The following is a 14,260-nucleotide window of genomic DNA, read 5'->3' as shown; positions in this document are numbered from 1 at the left end:
GGCTTTTGTGCTGCTAATACAGCAGTTTGGCTTCATCTCTGGAGTCACACACACTCCATTGTCTCTCGAGGCAGATGCATGCCACCAATAGTGCAACAGTAACGTGCTGTTCTGTGCCAAACTCATATTTGGAAATATGAGTAGAGTACAATAGCTGTTGATGACTAATAAAAGCTCCTCTTGTCATTAATTTTCAGTGTCTTTAGTTGTAGATGAGTTGCCAGCATGCCAATTTTGTGTCTCAACCAAGAAACACATTTTAGAGCCTGTAGTAAAACTTAAATGGTAGTTAAACTGTGGGTGCTTCCTCTATCAAAGCATGTTTAACTTTTAAGCATCACAAGATGCTGGTAGCCCAGCTCCTCCAGGCACCTCCTGCCCCTGACCTGTGCTAGCTGGGAAGAACTGTTTAGGAATTGGTCTCTGAGTTTTGGTTTCGATTTTCTTCTTTCTTCCCTGTCCCTTTTCATATGTGTGTTGGGATTTCATTTTGTATTTAGATTGCAAGCCTTCAGGTAGGGGCTGCCTTGCTTTGACTGTATGTAAGGCACTCTTGGGAGCCTTTTTGGCTGAAGAGCATATTACAAATATTCTAAATAAATAAGAGATAGATAGATAAGATGCACAGTGTGGGAGCTTCTCTCTCTCACATGTTGGCATGTATGCATTCAGTGCTTGGCTCTTACAGCACAGCCCTAACCACATTTACACAGAAGTATGTCCTGTTGAATTCAGTGGGGTTTATTCACAGGTAAGTGAGGTTAACAGCCTTTAGGGGTAAGTCCATTGAATTAAGTGGATTTACTCCGGGTATAACAGTTGAATTATCACCCTTTCTCTCTACATGTATCCTTTAATGGCAAATGCCATGTATGTAATTGTCTGACAAAGTTGCTGGCCACAGGATCAGATTTGGCATATTTTGTTTATTTTTTGGTCATCAGTCAATGTGACCCTTGTGTCCAGGATTTCTATGGCGTTCACCTCACTATGCAGGAAAATGTTTTGTAACAATTTACTGGTAAGAATAGTCATACTTGTGCAATAATGTGCCTCGACTAATAAACAGCAACTGTGGTTTTGACTAAGCTGCTCCTGATCTGCACATTCATGGCTTCCTCTTAGATGGCTGGCCGTGCTTCTTAGGATGATGCAATATCAACACTGGAAAATCCAGAACACCCAGGTTCCCCCCCCCCCCTGCACTCACCATTTCCTTCAATCCTTGCTGCATAATGCATATAGTTAAGAGATTCTCAGGGATTGCTCCTGTCTTACCTTGTTTGCCCCTTGGCCCTCCTCAGGGTTGACAGGCTGCTTACAGTATTGTCAAATATGGCTAAGAGTGAAGAATGGGAATGGCCCCAGTTGAAATCTTGCTTTAATCTTGTAATAAACTTATTAGGCAGCTTTACGCAAGCCTTTCTCTCTCTCAGCCCAAGTATCACCCTAGCTGCATTATATGGGGCAGAAATGCTTAGCATAATAGGTTGCAAGGAGTACTATGTTAATGTAGGCAAAGTGCTTTGTGCTCTCAAAACCATTAGTAGCATTAATGATAGTATGGCTCTGTAATATAATGGCTAGGCTGGCATGTAAACTCCTGTGGCCCTGAGGAGCTGATTGAAAGCATCCAAGTCTGGGTTTCAACTAACCCCCACCTGTCATTGCATCTCACCTTGCCTCATGGGTGCGCCAGCCCTGGCTGTAAGAGAAGGAACTGAGTGTATTAATTTTTGCTCTTGTGAACCCAGGTACTTGTTCTTAAACTAGGATACTGCTGCCGAATACAATTTCCTGGGATTCACAAGTGGGGAGAGTGATGTTGCACTAATCCTAGTGATTGGCTACTGTCAGAACAGAGTTCTGGAGTAGATGAGCCTTTGGCTTCCTTCACCAGGGGCCTACTCAGGCCCTTGTGCCCTGATATGTGTGCCCTTGTTTCCTGTCACACATGGTGTCTTGAATACATGAAATATATGTACTACTGTTTACTCTCTATGACTGTGTTTAATTTGATAGACGTGATGTTCTTCCTTATTCATCTTAGATTACAGTGGGTGTTGGCTATTCCTTGTTTTAATTATGTTGTTTAGACAGATGCCGGCGGTGTACCAGGAAACATACTTGTTTTGTTAGCCGAACTGGAGAACAAACCATTCTCATTCTATGAAAGATTGTTTTTGTTCTGCATGTTGTTGCAGCAGAATCATTTTTCAGAAGTGTTCCCTTTGTGGTGATTATGTAAAACAGTAGACGAACCCTGTCAGAAAGGAATACTTTGTGTGTTTGTTTTTTACCTAAAACTGTTCAAAAAAATCACAGTTTAAAAATGTTTTCTGTGCAAGGTTTTTTCATCATTATCATTAATAAATAATAATAGGTAACAAAATACATCCAAACAGAGCATAATACCTGTCAGCTGCATATTAAGAATATCACTGGGAGATATACTTACGATATCTAAATAGACATGTGACTAAGATAGCAATGAGGATTAAACTAGCAAATGTTTTGGTATTAAATCTTTCCAGAAAGACATCTGGGATTCTGGTGGCATTAAATTGTCACCTTGCTTAACAACAAGTGTCATAAAAGGCCCCCATGTTGCCATGGAGGCCTTTTGTAAAACTTTTTAAAACAGTTGGCCAAAGTGTATATTTAGCAGTTTGTGAAGATTTCTTTATGTTTTTGAGAGGATTTGCTGTTTATATAAGACCCTTTCTAAGTAGTGTAATTTAGGGGTGGGTAGACTTCAGGCTGTATGGACCTACTTTGATTTTTCCTATAGCTTTGAGAGTCACCAACCAGAGCCAGATGCAAAATGTTTGCATAGGGAGCCTCGGTACATTTAGAAAGAAGGCATTTATTTTTAGGACTAGAAATGATCTCACAGTCCTTTCACCTAAACCTGCTCCTGCACCAGCTAAACATTACAGTATACCGATATATCACGATGTCTGAAATAAGGACGGTTGGCTTCACGGTTTTTCCTGTCTTGTGATTTTTGCATAGCGTGCACATACGCAAACATACATCATGATTTGTGATACATTGCCAGGTCAAAAATTATGAAACTGGTATAATGATATGGGCCTCAAACCAGTTTTTGCCGATATATTGATCTATCACTCAGCCGTACCAGGAGCTAAGCCATAGTTTGGCTCAAGCATTACATCTGAACCTGGGCCCATGATTTCTTTTGCTTCAAACAAACCAGGAATGGTAAGTCAAGAACAAACCTTGAAGATCCAAGAAAAAACAAGCAAAGCTTTGCAAGTAAACATCTGATGCTCTTGCAAATGTCAATTTAACCAGTCAATTCAGCATGAAATCTAAACAGCTGAACTCCTTGCAAATCAAAGTTAAGGGTAACAAAGCTTGAAAAATTGGCTCCATAATTAGTGGGAGGCTGTGATGAAGTTGTTCAGTGCACTTTCAGAAGAAGAAGAAAAGACCAAATGCATTATGGGCTATGTGCTGCAAATCAGAGGCTGTGAGTCACAATTGCTCACTTCCGAACATTTTCTAGTACCAGTGACAACCAGAAAACATTAATGATGAACCTGAAATGCACTAGGGATAGCAGTACTTTACACCACAGTAATTATATGGGTTATTATTTCACATATTACATGGCTCACACAACCTGTTAAGTGAGTGAATAAGCCCATGACCATAATTGTGTTCATTTTTCCCCTAAGGCTTGACAACCAGTACCTATTAGTATCTATATCCTCAGCTGGGGATTGAAGACTCAAAAGCTTGTGCCAGGATTTGAGTCCACAGTGACCCTTGAACTAGTCACCCGAGAGCACTGGTGAAGCTTTGGAACTGGAAAGCATTTCAGATCTGTTTTCCTGTTGTGTGATTTCTTAAAACTGAAGGAGGCTGCCATGTTAATTTTTACACGCTCTACGAATGCATAGAAAGTTGTGCTGAAATATCTCCTTAATGGCTATTCTCAGATGCAGTTCTGTAAATAAATGATGGCAGGATGCTTCTGAATACTAGCTGCTGAGATTCACTGGTGGGAAGAGCACTGTGGCCCTTAGGTCCTTCTTGTGGGCTTCCCAAAGACATCTGGTTGGCCAATGTGAGACCAGAGTACTGGACTAGATGGGCCTTTTGCCTGATCCAGCAGGACTCCATCTATAATCTTATGTTAATTTATGCAAAGTACTAACTGCTTTCTTTTCCTTCTTTCCCCAGCTACCTTTTGAATTGGAGGTCTATTACATTCAGCATGTCATGTTGTACATTGTTCCCATCTATCTACTGAATAAAAGAGGTATGTAGTGTGTGTGTGTGTGTGTGTGTGTGTGTGTGTAAGTGTGTAAGGCTTATTCGGAGATTTTTTTAAAGCCCCCTACTTTGCATTTAAATTGTTCACATTTTGTATACATATTTTATATGCCTTCGTCCCCTAAGTTTGGAGAGGTGCACAATCCAATTGGAGCACATCTATCAATCTGTATAGAAGTTGAGGCTTCCAAATGAGGGCTTTCCCCACCTCCATCCCTAGATACATTTATTCCATGTTATACTTGGGAAGCAGAACATGAAATCAGTGAGGCTAAAAGCCTGCTGGAACAGAAAAAAAAAAATTAATTTGGGAGCCTAGGGAGTTCGTAGGAAGGGGACAAACCATATAAAGCCTCACATTTCTTCATGGTCACTCTGATTTTTTGAGCAAAGATCAAAGTCTGTGAAACTCCCATCTGAAGACTGCTGCCTTGCATTATATAGAGGTACTTCTTCCTGGTTTACAGATATTTGCTGCCCTCTAGTGCTGGCCCGAGAGAGTTTAACCAGCTTGCCTTCTAAAATCCTGGTTGCCTTGGAGATATACACAAAGTTGTAGAGGGAGGCCAACTTTGCATTACAAAAGCCCATTGAAGGATCTAGGCTGGTGAGCAGTACCTTGACAACATGAGATCCAGGAGCTGTTGCCAGCATCTGTTCCACCTACATGGGTTCTAGGAGTGTGGCGAGTGCCAGACCTTGTAGGACGGTTGCTTAGAAAGTGTGAATTCCTGATTAGCGTACTGGAAAGCAGTCAGAACTGCAAGAAAGGGAGAATATTCTCTAGTACAATTCACAGCAACTTACTGTTTATTTTTCACCACTTCTTCTATGCACTTTCTCAACTTCGTTTATATATATATTGGCTAAAAGATTCTATAACCTTCTCATCCCACCAGCCCTACCACAACCCAGCAGATCTTTGTTCTAGCCCTTTGAGCCACTCTGCCTAGCCCTTTGGACTCACCTGAGCAGCACCTGGCTCCTGACCCTGCCTCTTACTCTCATTGACTCCTTTTGCTTGGCTGCAGTATGTTCTTGGACTTTGATAATGCCCCTTGGTTGCCTGGATTAGATAGATGATAGATAGATAGATAGATAGATAGATAGATAATTTATTTTGGTCAAAGACCAGCTCACATCGGTTGCCTGGATTAAGGAATATGTGTGTAAGATTGCCTGCTGTCCGGAGGTAAATTTTGCATCTGTAGCTTTTCTCTCTGGCCTTGGCCACCACTGCCATGTGGCCCTTGGAATGCTGGCCTGGAGGGAATATGCATTCTCAAATGTGCTCTAGATACACTTTTGATCAGAGAAATGTTCAAAAGGTGTCATTACTCAGTGGTGCAATCCCTGGCATCTCCTGATAGAGCTGGGAGTGTCCTCTGCCTGAAACCCTTGAGAGCCTCTGCCAGTCAGTGCAGCTGGTGCTGAGCTAGATAGACCAATGGTTGCCTTTGTATAAGGAAGCTTCCTATGGTCCTATTCATGCCAGAACATTTGGGAGGTGTAGATGCTAGTGGATAACTGCATTGATATTGGTGTAGTAGAACATGTGGATGATGCAAGTTTGTATTGGAATTTGCAAAGTTTAAATTCCTCAGGCATCCCAGAATCTTATGCTCTCTCACGCACATTCTCTCTCTCTCTCTCTCTCTCCCTCCCTCCCACCCCTCCCTATCCTGATACCAAAATGACAATTGCTGCACATTTTGCATCCCTTTTTGACTTTAAAAGCAAGCTGCACAAGGGAGTCACGTGGTGCTGCAATTGCTTGGCTCTGTCTCTCTTAACACAAGGTGTTGCATGTGTGAATGATCCCTGGGGTTCTGTCTTGGCTTTCTTCCTGCTAGCTCTGTATACATAGGGAGGTGGTGGTTGGGGTTTTTTTGGGTGTGTGTGTGTGTGTGCGCGCGCGCACCAAAACATCCAATCCTTCACTTGCAGGCTGAAGTGCTACAGCCCAACAATGATTTCACCACTCATTGCTGCTGATTACATAGCTTGCTGCTCAGCCTTAGGACATTTTCACATGTGAGATTTAAATTGCGTCTTCTGATATGTGCTGTTGCAGGAAAGCAGCGGTGCAAATGAGCACTGAGGCTGTCTTACAATTGCATCACAACCTGTCTCACACAAGAGTTCCTGCATGCCTCTGGTTGCGAGCACTGAACATTTAAAGCGCATCACTCCTCCCAAAGAATTCTGGGAGCAATCGTTTACCCTCTACAGGTCTGCAATTCTCAGCATCCTAGACAAACTACAGTTCCCAGGATTGTTGGAGGAAAGTCATGTGCTTTTCATGTGTAGCTTGATTGCAGTCTCTGTCTAGGAAAGTTCCCTTTAAGTTCAAACCTTGTGTGTGTGGCCTGCATCACCCAGCAGGAGGAGCCAGAGCTCTCTCTTCTGTCGAAGAGGATGTGGTTGCTCCTTTTGGTGCCTTTTTTCAGCATAATACCACCATTCGTTTAGAGTACCTTTTACAGATACTGAAGCCCATGAGTGCAAGAGTAGCAAGAGGGCTGGTGCAACCTCCCCCTCCCCACAGTAGCATCACACATTATGTGTATGTACAGGTAACTCACAACTTATGCACATTAAACTCGTGCACGTTCAGCTTTACGCACTTAGCAAAACAATTTTTAAAAATTAGAAAGAGGGCAGAATGCGGACAGGTGTCCGGGGAAAAAAATACTTCGGCAATTCCACCCACCATTGCATTCAGTGTGTTTTGACTAAACACAGTTTTGGCTTTACACACTATCCCTGGAACATAACCTCAGTGTGAGTTGAGAGCCATGTGCATAACATATACAGTGGTACCTCGGGTTAAGAACTTAATTCGTTCTGGAGGTCCGTTCTTAACCTGAAACCGTTCTTAACCTGAAGCACCACTTTAGCTAATGGGGCCTCCTGCTGCTGCCGCGCCGCCTGAGCACAATTTCTGTTCTTATCCTGAAGCAAAGTTCTTAACCCGAGGTAATATTTCTGGGTTAGCGGAGTCTGTAACCTGAAGCGTATGTAACCTGAAGCGTATGTAACCCGAGGTACCACTGTAAAGGCTTGTTGTAGGTGCTAGAATTTAATTAAGGATTGAGTGTTATCAGACCCCCAAGTGTTAGAAAGTCATCAATAGCAGTGTGTATTAAGATGTGTGTTAGAAGCTTTTAACCCAGGGGTCAGCAAGCTTTTTCAGCCGTGGACCAGTCCACTGTCCCTTAGACCATGTGGTGGGCTGGACTATATTTTGAAAAAATATATGAATGAATTCCTATGCCCCACAAATAACCCAGAGATGCATTTTAAATAAAAGCACACATTCTGCTCATGTAAAAACACGCTAATTCCCGGACTGTCCGCGGGCTGGATTGAAAAGGCAATTGGGCCGCATCCGGCCCCCGGGCCTTAGGTTACCTAACCCTGTTTTAACTCTTTGGAATTAGCCTGAGTGAAAAACTAAGGCAAACTGCCTGAATCATGTATTAGACACTTCTCCACCCCCTTGCTTGCTTATTTATTTATTTATTTATTTATTTATTTATTTATTTATTTTCTAAATGCATTCTTATATTTCATACATATATTTATGTTAGATACTTCTAACATGATTTCTAAGGAAATCAACATGTTTTAAGAGTTAATTAAGTCAATTAATTTCCCTTTGAGGTGTTAGCTTAGGCTAATGATCCATTAGCAAGCCAAAGGATGAAAGGACATACACCATTTGCAAATCAGTGGATTTTATTGGTCCCGCAACTGAGGATTTAGTTTAAAAAGACAATGCCAGTGTTTTAAGGAAAGTTTTTGTTTAGAAAGGCAGTTAGGAGTTAAGCAACAGTGTTGGGAAGTAGTGGGCTGGAGAGAAAGCAATGTTTGAAAACAGTGGTTGGGGGCTGCTTAAGTCTAAAGGGCTATTGTGGCTATAGAAGAAGCTTCTTGGGGTATGTATGCTGTGGACCTCTCCATTGTATGCTCAGGTTGTATGTATGTGTAAATAATTCATATACCATAAAGACACCACAGCTGCAGTGCCTCATTTTTCCAAAATGAAACGCAGTCCCTTGACAAGCACCTGAAATCTTGCAGGGCTGTGGAGATTTGGTGGTGGTGTGTAGCATTATTTCTTAACCACCCTTCAGCACAGTTAGACTAAGTTGTGTTTGTTTGTGGCTATGAACTTATGGTGACTGCGTAGAGCAAGTTGATTTTTCTTTTGTCTTGTTATTCATTATTCTGTGTATAAATATGGAATTCATACTCTTTTATTTCCTAATGTCTAGATAATACTTTATTTAGCTATTTCCTATGTTTTATGATGCAGAATCTCCCTTTGCATTTTTGTGACTGATTTTTATGTATAATGTTTATTCTGACACTGAGGAAGAAGCTGTGTTTAGTTAATTGTGTTTTGGAGAATGTGTATAGGGGGTTGTTGGTATTTTTGGCATTCATCTTTTATTTAAGATGTGTTAACCTACTGGTACATTGTAGGACGCGGGTGGCACTGTGGTTTAAACCACTGTGCCACTTGAACTTGCCTATCAAAAGGTTGGCGGTTCGAATCTCCACGACGGGGTGAGCTTCTGTTCTTTGGTCCCAGCTCCTGCCTACCTAGCAGTTTGAAAGTACTCAGTGCAAGCAGATAAATAGGTACCGCTCCGGCAGGAAGGTAAATGGCGTTTCCGTGCGCTGCTCTGGTTTTGCCAGAAGCGGCTTAGTCATGCTGGCCACATGATCCAGAAAAACTGTCTGCGGAAGCGGACAGATGCCGGCTCCCTCGGCCTGTAAAGCAAGATGAGCGCTGCAACCCCAGAGTCGTTTGCGACTGGACTTAACTGTCAGGGGTCCCTTTACCTTTTTAACCTACATTGTAAAATACTTAGGTTTGTTTGTTTGTTTGTTTCCTTATGTGCTCTTTTACCATAAAAATCTCACAATGGGCTGCAACAATAAAATATACAATACTAAAACAGGGATAGTTTAAAAACAATTAAAAGCAGTTCCATAAAACAATACAATTTTTTTTTCTTAAAGAAGAAATACATGTACAAAAACGGTTAATATTTCCAGTAATTGTTGTCAGGGTGGGTTACCACAATATGACGTACAGTTAAAACAAATAAATCATTACAGTCAAAACAGAACTCACTATTCTGCCTGTCTAGCTCTGGACACCACAATTTAAATGGGATATTGAGAAGCCGGAATGTGTGCAGATAAGAGCAGCCAAATTGATCAGGGTTCTGGAAACCAAGGCCTATGACAGGCATAGGCAAACCCGGCCTTCCAGATGTTTTGGGACTACAACTCCCATCATCCCTAGCTTAACAGGACCAGTGGTCAGGGATGATGGGAATTGTAGTCCCAAAACATCCGGAGGGCCGAGTTTGCCTATGCCTGGCTTATGAGGAATGGTTGAAGGAGCTGGGTATGTTTAGCGTGGATAAGAGGAGAGTGAGAGGAGATATGATGGCTATCTTCAAATATCTGAAGGGCTGCCACATGGAAGATCGAGCAAACTTGTTTTCTCCTGCTCCAGAAGGTAGGACTTGAAACAATGGATTCAGATTACAAGAAAGAAGATTCTGACTAAACATCAGGAATACCTTTCAGATTAGAAAAGCTATTTGACTGTTAAATGGACAACTCTGGAAGGTGGTGGACTCTCCTTCATAGGAGTTTTTTAAGCAGAGGTTGTATGGCCTTCTGTCTGAGTTGAGATACCTGCACTGCAGGGGGTGGGAATCAGTGACCATTGGGGCCCCTTTTTACACTACAGTTCTGTGAGTTTTGATTCAGCGAAAGAGGTGTGCAGGGAGACCTCTCAACTGCAGCTTCGTAGTAATGATAAGGTGCGTGCTGTATTCTTGGACAAAATCTGTTTACTAAACTGGTGTGGTGGGACGCGGGTGGCGCTGTGGATTAAACCACAAAGCCTAGGACTTGCCGATCAGAAGGTCGGTGGTTTGAATCCCCACGATGGGGTGAGCTCCCGCTGCTCAGTCCCTGCTCCTGCCCAGAAGCGGCTTAGTCATGCTGGCCACATGACCTGGAAGCTGTACGCTGGGTCCCTCAGCCAATAAAGCGAGATAAGCGCCACAACCCCAGAGTCGGTCACGACTGGACCTAATGGTCAGGGGGCACCTTTACCTTTACCTTTACCTGTTGGCCTGGGTTGGGTCATCTCATGTTATCTCTCTTCTGATGCAAGTGACATTTTAAAAAGTCAGTCTGGGATGAAGCTTCCAATGTTGCATGTTGCTTTTGCTCACACCTAGAAATGTGAAGGAATAAACTGGCTTCCTAATGGTCTCCTAAGCTCTGGAAGCAGCTGAACAGTGTTGAGGCATCCGTGTTGGGAGAAATATACAGGGAATTCATGGCAGTGATATGCTTTATTTATTTAGCACTAAACTTGAAATAAATTTGGATTTTGCCCCTTAGAAGATTCCAGGCATCCAAATGTGTGGTTTTGCTTGTTTTGCATAACATGGCTCCTGTTTCTGTATTTCAGTTGTTCAAAGAACACAGCAGTGGTGGTGAAGCAGTTTGAGGAAGGGGGAGAAGGACTAGGTTGGAGGAAATTAAACTTAATGAGAGGCCAGGAGGATCAGCCAGGAAGCAGGGAAATTGCTTTTGAAGACTGATGAAAAATGGTCTATATGTGCAATCAATCAATGAAAAGAGAGAGAGCAAAACTAACCTAATTTTAGTTGTCTTCCTCTCCCACCCTCTGCTTTTATCACCAGTATTTCCATACACGACCTTGCTAATGGAGCCGCAAACAATAAGTTTCAGTCCTATCCAGAGAGAGAATTTCATTAAGGAGATAAGCAACCATAAACTGAAGATGAAAGGCTAGAAGGGAGTGAGTTGCATTTGAAAGCCTTCCAATGTTTTGCTTCCTTCTCCAGCTGGCTGAAACATGCACCATTTGTTCGGAACTATTCTGAGCATGCTGTGGATTTTTATTTTTATTTTAAGTAGGGATATACCTGTGCTGGAAATCCAGGAGTAAGTCAGGAGCCTCTGGGGCAGTTTCTACTAGGTGCAGGCTATTTGTTAGTGGCTATTTGTGGGTCTGAACTACCACATTTTTCACTCTATGGGACGCACCTGACCATAGGATGCACCTAGATTTAGAGTGGGAGAACAAGGAAAAAAAAATTCTCTCCCTCTCTGCTCAGCGCCCCTTCAGCGAAGCAGCAGGAGAAACGGAGCCCCTTCCATTTCTTCTCCCGCTTCGCTGAAGGGGCGCTGCGCAGAGAGGGAAAGCTGTGCAGCGCCTCTCCAGCGAAGCGAAGCCAGGAGAGCACTGATGCCTCTCACTCTCCTGGCTTCAGGCGGCTATCCCTGAAGCCAGGAGAGTCTTGCTGTCCTGGCTTCAGCGAAAGCAACGTGGAGCCTCCGGAGTGCAGCGGGAGTTCTCGCTGCCCTCTGGAGGCTTCATGCGGCTATCCCTGAAGCCATGGAGCCTGCATTCGCTCCATAAGACGCACACACATTTCCCCTTAATTTTTGGAGGGGAAAAAGTGCATCTTATAGAGTGAAAAATACGGTATATACCAATAAAATGCCCTAGTAGATAAGGCCGAAGGTTCATATCATCCTGCTTCCACATAAAAAGCGGTTCAGGCATGGGTATCCATCCAGCATCTTGTGCACTAAAAGCAGACACATTTCAGAAAAGCTGAAATAAATTTTCTGTCTCCCTGTTCTCTTCTAGCACTGAGACCGGTGAGGTTTGCGTTTCAAGATAACTTGTGTGTTTCAGAAACCCTTGTGGAAGGGGTCTGTTTTAGCTGCTTGAATAACACCCCTCCCATCAGTGAAGGCTGCCTTCAGTACAGAATTCATAGAAGCATAGAATTGAAAGGTTGGAAGGGGCCCAAATGGTCATCTAGTCCAATCCAGGGGCCCAAATGGTCATCCAGTCCAATGCAGGAATCAATGCTAAATAACCCCTGACAGATGACCACCCAACCTCTGCTTAAAAATCTCCAGTGAAGGAGAGTCCACCACCTTCAAAGGTGGTCTTCTCCACTGCCAAACAGCTCTTAGCCGTTAGAAAGTCCTTCCTATATATTGAAAGTTCTCCCTACGTTAATTGGCTTTGCCATTATTGTAATAGTGTGTTCAAGAGAAGCACTGCCCTTTGTTTTATAGGCAACCATTTATTTACATGGGGGGTGGGTGGGAAGAAAGAAGTGCATTCAAAGGCCACATTGATCAGCCTCCCCCCTCCCCAGTAAAGCTTTCCTCTCATTGTCTGTCTCTGCTGAAGAAGCATGTGCTCACTCCTGGGATTTCTAAGGATTCTCCACGGAGTCTGGCACTCTGCTTTCCAAAATCCGCCCCCCCCCCCCGAAGCTTGTGCTGACCTTTAGCCACCCACTGGCTAAGAAAGCTTATAAGCTGCTTTGTGCCTGAAAGCTGTTTCCTTCCCTGGAAGCGCACGTAACCACCTCTCCTGGGAAGTCAAGGTGCTCAGTGACGAATGCCAAGGTTGTGTAAATGGCATTGACTCCTACAATATTCAGGCAGCTTTGCCTAATTGGCAGGGCTGTGCTGTGCACTGGATTCAGGTACAGCCCAAATCACTTGAGCCTAATCAGGCCTTTTTGAAGGGATATGTGCCTTGTTTGAGTTGGGTTGAAGCACCCCCAGATAGTGATACAGATACATGGTAGTGACCGGTTGGGTTGAGATTCCCAGAGCCATCTGGGGCTCTCAGAGGCAGGATGTCAGGCAAGAAAGAGACGCAGACGTGAGCGATAAGCCTGAGGAAACTGAAATGGAAAGAACTACTGGCCAGCTGCATCTTCACAGGATGAAGTGTGTATGTGGGGGAGAGAGATGCCTTTCCCACCAGGCCTCTCCTCCTTTCCGCCGCTGCAAGACATCTTTTCCTTCCTGATCCTGCCACCTGCACAGGATCTGATCCTCCCATTTAGCAGCTTCTGCTCCTTTGCAAGTGGCTTCCCTTCCATGTGTGGGAGCATCAGTGTGCAGAATCAGATTGTCTTGTTTACTGTGTGGTAAACAAAAAAAAGTTCTCCATGTTTTTGCAGGTGGTGATAGTAGAAATCTGTTGTACACAGCAAGAGTGGACTAGAAGCTGAAGGTTAGGAGAAGCAGGTTTGGAGAATACTTTGGCAGCAACTACACATTTGATGCTACTGTATTCTCCAAACTCAGAATCCTACGTCTGAGGCAGTAGTGGAAGCAGAAGCCTTCTTTTGCTGGTTACATCCTCAGAATGTCTGGTTTGAAAGGCTCCAGGATCTGTAATCATGTGTGTGTTGTTCAGATGCCTTTGGAAACATACACGACATAAAATTGTGACTTTGTTCATAAGTTAAGGTTTTCAACTGAGGTATCCCCCGTCTTTTGGAGGTAAGGTGCAGACCCTAATGGTTGCAGACCCAGAAATGGTGCTCCACAGTTTGTAATCTTGGTGTGAAAATTAGTGCCTTATTAAAGAGGCACTAGGTACTTGGGAACTGTAGCAATCAATGAAACATTGACTTTTCCTTTCTCTCCATCTCTCTGTTTCTAATAGGTGTCTACACTCCTGAGCCATCTTGGAATTTCTGGTGGGCTTTATTATCCACTGGACTGATGTTTATCTACCACTTTAGCGTTTTACAGATTCTGGGACTGGTGAGTGAACATTAATGTTTGCTATATATGCCTGCCAGTAGTTGAAAGAGCAATTACTGTCTGTATGTGCTTAATGCTACTGTGACTTACCTAGGCAATGTTGCTTTGTGCACAGGTGCTTCCGAGTCACACCTCTCTTTGCAGAAGCTGTATCTGGCCAACTGCTGTTGCCCAGCCTGTTAACAGCGCCATGGGAGGTTCTGATTCAGGGAGTGACCGGCTTGCTGCTTCTGGGTTGCTAAGGGAGTTGGGTAAACAAATTGGTTGCTGTGAAGGTTGTTGAACCATCCTT

General features: G+C 43.4%; 1 protein-coding gene and 1 long non-coding RNA gene across 7 annotated transcripts in view; one reads left to right on the top strand and one right to left on the bottom strand.

Annotated features, from left to right (window-relative positions):
- Positions 1 to 14,260, top strand: part of TMEM164 (transmembrane protein 164) — a 51,475-nt gene that overhangs the window by 31,660 nt on the left and 5,555 nt on the right. For all 6 annotated transcript variants that reach the window (XM_080990562.1, XM_080990564.1, XM_080990560.1 and 3 more), the window contains exons 5-6: positions 4,213 to 4,291; positions 13,868 to 13,968. In XM_080990562.1, coding sequence (XP_080846688.1) covers positions 4,213 to 4,291; positions 13,868 to 13,968 — 180 coding nt within the window. The remainder of the gene's footprint in view (positions 1 to 4,212; positions 4,292 to 13,867; positions 13,969 to 14,260) is intronic.
- Positions 12,478 to 14,252, bottom strand: LOC308468418. The gene is made up of 2 exons (XR_013981647.1): positions 14,059 to 14,252; positions 12,478 to 13,336 (listed from the first exon to the last, which is right to left on the bottom strand). It is a non-coding gene; the product is annotated as an uncharacterized lncRNA (long non-coding RNA).

This window comes from Podarcis pityusensis (assembly GCF_964106645.2).
Source record: "Podarcis pityusensis genome assembly, chromosome: Z".
Classification (NCBI taxonomy): Eukaryota; Metazoa; Chordata; class Lepidosauria; order Squamata; family Lacertidae; genus Podarcis; species Podarcis pityusensis.
This window is presented reverse-complemented; position numbering and strand designations above follow the sequence as displayed.